At 27.7% G+C, this 9,200-nt stretch overlaps 1 protein-coding gene across 1 annotated transcript; it reads left to right on the plus strand.

Annotated features, from left to right (window-relative positions):
• The first annotated feature begins 114 nt into the window (after positions 1-114).
• LOC139425116 (uncharacterized) lies at positions 115-3,381 on the plus strand. Its single transcript, XM_071178311.2, has 3 exons — positions 115-299; positions 2,440-2,538; positions 3,148-3,381. Exons 1-3 carry the CDS (start codon positions 279-281, stop codon positions 3,289-3,291), a joined length of 264 nt encoding a protein of 87 aa, XP_071034412.1. The 5' UTR covers positions 115-278; the 3' UTR covers positions 3,292-3,381.
• Positions 3,382-9,200: the final 5,819 nt, after the last annotated feature.

A 9,200-nucleotide genomic window follows, 5' to 3' on the forward strand; every position in this document is an offset into this window, starting at 1 on the left:
TTTATTTTTTTAAATTTAATCTATCTATAATAAATAATTGTAAAAAAGAGCATTTAACAACTTGCAGAAATATTTATTTACTATCATTTTCAGATAAACAGTGCAGTGTGCTCAAGTTTTGGAGCATGTGCATTGCTTATTACCTTCTCCACCTACGAAAGAAGTGGAATAATCCAATCACATTCGGATTTACTGTGGGATTCAGGGTTTTATACTGACTAAAGGTGAAAGTCAAGTATAAGCAAAGTTGTTCAGAATTAAGCTGAGAAGATCGAAACATGAGTTCACAGATTTTGAAAGTAAGTTTCCACCTCTATAAGCTTTACTAGAATTTCATCTTTCTCTTATACCAATTTCAGATTATGTATGAGATGTACACGTAGTTTTATTTTAATTTAAAATGAAAATATCTTTCTTGTAAATTTTGTGCTTTTTAACTACCAACTTAATTTTGAAAATAATTAAAGTGATTCGTACTTGCAAAAAAATGTTAAAAGATACATATGAATCGTTTAGATCTGTTTTTATAATTCTGTATTAAAGGGAAAAGTAATTTTGAAATTATCTGTTTTCACTTAGTGCTGAGATAAAACTAGGTTTCGTTGATTTAAGTTGCTAGATTTTTCATAAAAAATTACCCGGACTCAGATTAATTCGTTAAAGATCAGTTTCATTGAAGGAACCTCTTGTAAGTAAGACGTTCAGTTATCGGGAAAATATTATTTTTGTAGTTGACTACAGTTACTTATTAACTTCAACTACTTTTTAGTGTAGTGACTACAAGCTTCCAAAATGTAGTTAGTACTTTTAAGAGACAAACTTTGCTGTAGAGCTTAATTTACACCTTGCTGTAAATGGTTTTAAATGAAGAAAATTGGCTTATTTAAATGTAAGCAATTATTAAAAAATATTTATTATTTACTTGAGCTTGTTAGTTATTCTAAACCACTTTTTACAATGTTGCTCTTACAACTTTTTATGCCTTTCTCAAAAACAAGTGTTTAATTTAAGAAATTTCTTCGAAATCGTCAAATATTTGCAATTCTGTTAATAGTTTAATGCTCATTTATTTCCTCTGCGAAATAAAGTACACCTAAAAATTCAGTACATAATATGTTCCTTTCCATTGAAATAACATGAATGTTTCTAGAGTGCATGTTTACATTTGATGGTGTGGTTAATTTTGTGTACATAAATATAATTTCCTGATTTCCAAACAACAGTAAAAATATTTGTGTGGTTTTTAGAAACCCTGATCCCCTATGTGTTCTTTATAAACGCTTCCCTTTTCCATCCTTATTACAGGCACATTAGTATGTTCTCAAAACAAGTTAAATGCATTTTGAATTTTATATCAAGTTAACTTATCTTGATTTCTTATCTCTCTTATTAAATTTTGACATTTTGACTACAACAGTTAGCGCTGGCCCCCCTAGTCAAAAACTGTGTTGTAGCATTTTTAATAATAATAAAACTTATTCTCTAAGTCAAAGGTAGATTTTAATGATTTTTTATAATTTATCTTTTTCTATAGAAATTTTCAAAATCAAAAACCAAATTAACTATAAAGTGAATTATTTTATAAAAATGCAAATACTTATATTTTGTGAAATATTTATAATTCAATTGCTCCATTTGAAATTCCCTTGTCTTAATACTTTGTTATTAAAAATACTGGCACTTCAAAGACTGTATGAAATGGAATAACTAATAAGAGAAAATGACGATATATTTCTGGCAATATAAAAAATTTGAATTGCGCATTTGAGTATTTCCTTTTTAACGCAATGATTATATCGTTTTTTTTAAGCATTTGCGTAACCCCGTCGTTGATCTTTATTTCGGTAGTCACTGCTATGGATTTCGCGATTCTTTTTCTTTATTGTGGTGATGTTTCACAAAATGCGAAAAAAGAAATAAATAGTGTGTTCTTCTCCCAACAGAATGCAAGAATATCACTCACATTAAAATTTTTAAAAAATTACATATTCGATTAAATAAAAATTTTTTTTAAAATCACAGCACCTCTGTTACTTTAAATTAGTAACATTTATATTACTAATTTAAAGCTAGAGAGTTTTATTGCGGAAAACCCAAAACAGTTCTGCCACAAGGGTATGATTATAAGTGAAAGTTGATAAAAGTGATGCTAAGTGAGTAGTGATAAAATAGATATAAAACTTTCAAAATGTGAAATAGTGATAAATTTCTATAAGGAAAAGCTTTCTGCTAAATGTAATATATGTAAGTTAAATTTTCTGCATAAATATCTGTCTAATTTAAATCACAAAAATCTGGTAAATTATTTTTTACTCTAGAATTATTTGTTTTTATCTGTAGAATGGTCACCCTGCAAAATATTTTTTATGGAAAATTATGAAGTCTGGAAAATCGATTTATTTTTATAATATGTGAAAATTAATAATTTCTTTCTTTCAGGTATGTTCCAGAGCTCGTTTTTTCCAGCGAGCTTTAAACACCTCAGCTCCTAAGAGGAGAACATTTGAAGAATTTAAAGAATTGCAAAGGCAAATGGCTGTAAGTAATCTAATGTGGTCAGCCACATTTGTTTATGAGAATGTGTTTATAGTTTGTCTATGGTAAGAACTCCCCCTGACACATTCTCAAGTTTCCAAATATAAAATTTTTTAAACATTCATTACCCTGTAGTCAAATTAATTACAGATTTACTTTTATCAACTACATTTAACAGTAAACCTATCCTAACAATATCTTATCAAAAAACCATTAAACCGTTAAACAAACAAGCACAAAAAAAAGATAAGGAATTTTCTGATTGGTTAAGCATTAGCCATTGTTTTAAATTTTAATGAGGGCGATTATATTTTTCCAAATATTTTAAAGATAACGCTAGTGATATTTGCTAGCTTATAGATGTATTTGATCAAGAAAAAAATTTACAGCGCATACTTTAGTATTTTTTTTTTGTTCGCTGTCAGATAAATTCATATGTCAGCAAAATTAAGAGAATAGTAAATCACTTAGGAGAAACTTTACATTATTGACACCAATTAGACATTATTGACACCAATAATAATTAATTATAGTAATAAAGAGGAGCATAAATTGTAATGGACACTCCTATGTGCAGTGTATTCATACTCAATGTGATTTTTTTCATTGCAGCTTGATGAGATGACACCCGTTTATCTACGAAAAGGTAGTTCTGACAAATTGATTTTCGGTATGGTCTGCCTGGGAACCCTTGTTTGTGTTGCCATGAGTGTAGAATTTGTTTACGGAGCTATTTATCCAAAACCTAACTCATAAATGTCTCTACTGTATGTAATTTCTACTGTGTCTGAACTATATATAATGATATTGTAATATGAGAATAATAAAAATATAAGTAGTCATAAATCTTATTGTCTGTATGGATTGTAGATATATCATGTGCAAGTTATAAGAATTATTTATTTTGAAAAAAGTTTTTCAAGCAATGGTAGGATTCAAATTTTAAGAAGTCCACCTAAAAATAGGCTTTGTTATGCTAGCCACCCAGCCCAAATAAAACCTCGTTCATTGTATCTGTATTTTAGGTTCAAATTACATTTCTAATCTCTTTTTTTTTTAATTGTATTTAGCTTACCGTATATATAAATAGAATGCTATGTACATAAATGTTTAAAAGTTTTTCTCTCTTTCATATCGGAAGTAAAATAAAGAAATGTGAAATACTACTACTGTTGAAGAGCTTTAAACTAAATCTAATGTCATTCAGAGCTGTTTGTGCTCCGGAAAAAATCCGGATTTTTCGCTAACCGTGATCCGGAAGTTTCCGGAGATCGAAGGTCCAGGCGTTTCAAAAAATCATTGATCACAAAAGTTTCCGGAAATCAAATTTTCAAAGGTGAAACTTAAAAACACAGTTTATTTTATTTGTTTGTAAGGAAGAGCCAGATACTTTATATTCAAGATTAATATTAATTTTTTATCAGTAAATAGTTAATATAATCATGAACTCAAGAAAAAAGACATATATTTTGTAAATTTCAATTACTTCTCCAGGTTATCCTATGTGTAAATGGTATAAGTTTGTGTAAAATTTTAAATATATTTTAAGTAAACTAAGAAAGATTGAGAAAAAGGGAGAGAAAAAAAACCTTGTTTAATTTTTTTTCAATTCAAACTGTTTTTTTTTTTTACTCAAGAAATTTTCCGGAATTTTGACTTGGGTTCACAATCACCCCTGGTCATTACAATTGAAAATTGCTTTTTTTTTGCAAATCATTCACTAGAAGAAATCTTAGTACTCTTTTACAATAATTTCATACCAAGAAATTATTGTAAAGAATACATTTATTTCAAAGATTCTTGTGCCTAAGATGTTTGAAATTTGATGCTATTACGGATTAAAACTCACATATATTTGTAATCAATAATCTTAAATAATATGTAATAATAAATTAAATTTTATTTTATGTAAAACCTGACAAATACAGTAAAAAACAAAATTTTTCCAGAAAAATACGACTTTTAAGTGCGGCATAATTAGCTGACTTAATACGGTTTTTGATTACCAGACCAAACTGCTAATATTCTACTGACCTAGAATGGATCGATACCACTACAAGCATATTTTGTATATTTAAAAGCCATTCTGTTTATAAATTGCTAAGAAGAAAACGAAAACTGTGATGTAGATTTGTGTGTCCATCATTGCTTTAAAATTATCATACTGAATTAAATTACTAAGATTTTTTTTGAATTGCATTTTCATTTATAATTCTTGCAAAATCTCCAAACATGTTCTTTCTAATCCTTCCATTTTACTAGAGGCATTGTTTTTTTTTCAAGTATTACAATAATTGAATGAAATCAATTTTAAGACTTATCTGACCAATAGTTTAGAAGGTATAAGCGTTTAATTTAGAAAATGTGCAAATTTATACTTGTACATATTTATGTAACTGACATTGCTATCTAAACAAATGAAGCTGTGTTTCTTATGTATTTTTTCACGAATGAGACTATACGCAACGAACAAATAGTTCAAAATTTAAAAGAGTTTTTGCACAGAAAAAGTATTTCTTTTGTTGCGTACACTTTTTTACATTGCTATGTAGGAGCTATCTATGCTCCTACATAGCAATGGAGGAGCATGTAATTGTTTGAGATAAAAACAGAAATTGATTAATAGTTAAGAATAAACAAATGAAAGAAAACACAAATCAGAAGAGCTAATATTTCAAAAACTGCAATGTTTTTAAATAAAAAGTTTCATTTTTAGTATTGTACTTATAATGTTCCTTATAATTTCAAAGCTATTAATCCTGAATTTTTTCTCATTCGATTCAGCATGAAAAATTACATCTGAAAGCGTACCTTACATGTTCAATGTAAAAAGTGTGCAAGTCAATAGAAATACTTTTTATAAATTAAGTGCTTTATAACTATTCATTCTATTGATTCTTGTATAATTTTTATTTGATACAACTTAAAAAGCTGCATATGAAACAATGATTCACTTGTTTAGATAACAATATGAAATACTTTGATAGGTACAAATTTGTACTTTTTGTATATAAGTTCTAAATTATTAGTCTGATCATCTTGTAGTTGAAATCATTCAATTATCGGAAACAATCCATTACTTGCCTGTTTTCCTACAAATAAATTACCCCCATTTTCCTCAAAAAAGAAACGTACAAAGGACAGTTTTCAGGTATCATTTACAATAACATTAAGTTTTCTGCCACACAACAAAAACCCTTTTATTGTGTGGCAGAAAACTTAACTTTATAAATCCTTTTATTTCATGGCTTTTGTGCTCACTCTGAATTATCGCTATAGTGAATTGAGCCTCGGACGAGTTGTGCTCACCAAGAATTGCGTCCTCTACGAACTGTGTTCGTGACAATTTGTCTTAGCATAGAGCTGTGCTCACGAGGAATTGTCACTGCGACGAATTTTATAACCTTTGTTGAACAGCCGGCTGTTTTTCTTAATTTTTTTAAAATTCATTTTAAGGGGGACCCAGGCCATGGCCTAATGGGTAATCCGGCACTGGAAGTGGTCACCCACCCACACACTGACCACAGCCAGTGATGCTTGACTTCGATGTTCTACTCGAAACCGCCTCTTTACGATCAGTCCTCTGCGGGACTGATTTGACGTAGATTTCGAAACTCTTTTTGCACCCTGATGTATTTGGTATTTAAATATTGGAAGGGTAGGTTGAAGAGAACTGAAATCAGATGAAAAATTAACATAAGTACTTTTATTATTTATATTTTTACTGAGATTCCACGTAGAAAGTTTACAAATGCGTTTAAAAACAATCAAGTAAAGTTGAATATAAATCAAGGATGCCAACATATCTTTTCTGTTCCTTGGATTACACTTTTTCCAAACCATAAAAAAAGTTTCAAAATAATTATGAGGATGAATTAAGAGTGACTCTTTGTAACTCCTTTTCCTGCAGAAAGAAAACTTTTGAAATTATACAGGCATACATCTACAGCCTAAATAAAATAAAAGCATGTTTATCTTTTTTTTTTAAGGAAAAATTTATTTTGAAAAAAAAAAAGTTTGTTTACAATACTAGTTAAATAAAGTTTCTAAAGTATTCAGCATCGCTCCTATCTAACATTTTAAGATTGAATTTATGTTTTATTTTTTTTAATTCCATTACTCTTCTGATTTGTAAGTTACTTTTTAGACTTAATATAATATATAGCAAAAAAAACTAACAACCAGAGTCTGTAAAAGCAAATAAAAAATGTTGAACATGTAAGTTCATTCTTGCACTAAAAAAATAAGATATGCCTCCATGAGTAAAAAACAAAACTTGATTTCAATTCTTGATTTTTGGAAATACCGTCACAAACTAAAAATTTTCCTTGAAAATTCTAAAATTTTAATTTTTACCTTAGTTTAAGAAAGCAAAATTCATACCCAGCGAAAGAAAAAAATTTTATAATAGCAGATAAGAATTACTTTTCAAGATGCCAAAAATTAGAGCATTTTAAGATCCTGTAAGTTTGTCAAGAAATATGAATTACAAAAGCCTTCAAAATATTCTTTAAAATGTCACGAATATACTATATGAATTTTGAGAACCTGTAAGAGCTTTAAAGTTTATAAGACAGGGGTGATTGTGCTCCGGAAAAAATCTGGATTTTTCCCAAATTGCACTCCGGAAATCTTAGGTCCCGAAGTTTCAAGAAATCATCGATTACATTTATGTATAAAAATTCTTGCATATTTTATTTAGAAATATTAGGACTAGGCCATGGCACAGAATAGATCAAGATGGCAAAAACTTTTTGGGACGGCCTTGACCTGTCATAGGCTGTAGTGCCCAAGTAGAAGAACTAGAATTTATACTTGGTATCCTTCATTTGTAAATATTTTTTCTGGTAGAATAATAAATGTGATTAGAGATAAAAATAAGCTTATACATAATTATTCATTTAAGTTATGCTGTATATAATTTATTTAGAATTCAATGTTTTGAAAATATCAATGATTTAAATTTATAAAGACATTATGCATCTTTAATGATTTTACTCAAGAAATTTTCCGGATTTTTGAGTTGGACTCACAATCACCCCTGATAAGAAAAAAATCACAAACTAAATAGGATAAAACAAGTAATTTGTAGTCGTAAAAACAGTTTTATGAATTGAGAACTTTTTAAGAATTTGGAAAAACTATAGAAAAGTTCTTTAATATTCTGCGGTTGGAATTGAAATCTATAAAAATCCAAAGAAAAGTCTGCAGTAGTTGGCATTCCTGTACATAAACTTTTACATCAAATACTTATGAAAGGTTTCAGTATAAAGTTTAAAAAATTTGTGAAGTGAATTTAAATTTGATACAGAGAGTCACAAATACACATTTTTAAATAATCTAATAATAAAAGATCGTCTCACACAGATATTTACAAGCAAAGTAAACGAGAAAAAATCTTATATACATCATCAATCAAAGAATAAAAGATAATGTACAATAAAGTTTATGCAACAAATTGGAAAGAAATAGTTAACTATAAAGCAATGATAATAAAACAAAAATAAAGACAAGAAATCTTTCAAATATTACAAAGCAAAAGAAAATATATAAATTTTTAATAAATACAAAGCACTGAAAATCATATCACACATTAGTAAGAAATTATATAATAAATGAAGTTATTAATAATTACAATTAAGTAAGAGTCACTCAAGAAAGACAACATTCAAACTAAACATTTCACACATAAAACACTTCTGTAGTTGAGATAGAAAGAACAGCATGCAAAATTTTTGAAATAAAAAATAGTTTATGAAATAAAAAATGTGTTCTTATTAAAGAATAAACAACTTATGTCGCTAACATACATTTGTCAATTCATATGGATACAAATTTTTTAAACTATCATAATTTATAATTACTGATAAATAAAGATTAAAATAATCCAACGCTGAATTAATAATTGAAAAATAAAGTACGTTGAAAAAAGTTAGGTTGATATAATAGGTACTTTTTACATATACTAAAAAGAAATAAAAAATCGTAACTAACACTAAGGGTATATCCTGGTGTATAAATCGGCTTTCCAAATCCCCAAGCTTTAACAAAAACCAGGAGATTGACTTATACACCAGTAATAAAGTTGGACATCCGTTGATCTTGAAATATTGATGTATTATAAACAATGAGATAGATAATAACTCTATATCAATTTACGCCTTTCAGAAACTATTTTTAATGTTTTATATACATTTTAATTTTATCTTATCATATTTTCTTAACATGTAAAGGTTATTTTTTCAAAAAAATAAAACATAATAAAAACTTTTAAAGTTACATAATGCTACTAATTTAACCAATTGTCTCATAGCATCTTTACTTAGGGGTAAATTTATGTTATATCTAGAGTGAAATATTTTTAATTTGGGAAAAATTTGCAGACTTAGTATCTCTTTTTTTAATTTTGGAAATCTTCATATATTTTTTCAGCAGTCGACTTATATACCTAACATGCTTTACTTTCTCTTTATTAAATAACGGGGACTTGAATTATACAATCGATCGATTTATACACTGGGATATACAGTGCATCATAAAATCTGTAAATAAAGTAATTATTAATAGGATTTTTTTTCTCACATTTATAACTTTAAAGACAAAAAATGCCAACATGAAAACGAACCTTCCAACAATAAAATATTTTCCAATATGATTAATTTGCA

Source organism: Parasteatoda tepidariorum, chromosome 6 (genome assembly GCF_982258835.1).
Source record: "Parasteatoda tepidariorum strain Cologne lab strain chromosome 6, Ptep-v5.0, whole genome shotgun sequence".
Taxonomy (NCBI): Eukaryota; Metazoa; Arthropoda; class Arachnida; order Araneae; family Theridiidae; genus Parasteatoda; species Parasteatoda tepidariorum.

Bases quoted from the DNA above. Each gene is read 5' to 3' on its own strand.
- LOC139425116 (XM_071178311.2), top strand. From the start codon at position 279: ATGAGTTCACAGATTTTGAAA. The intron at 300-2,439 runs GTAAGTTTCCAC...TCTTTCTTTCAG, and splicing joins TGAGTTCACAGATTTTGAAA to GTATGTTCCAGAGCTCGTTT. The intron at 2,539-3,147 runs GTAAGTAATCTA...TTTTCATTGCAG, and splicing joins AATTGCAAAGGCAAATGGCT to CTTGATGAGATGACACCCGT.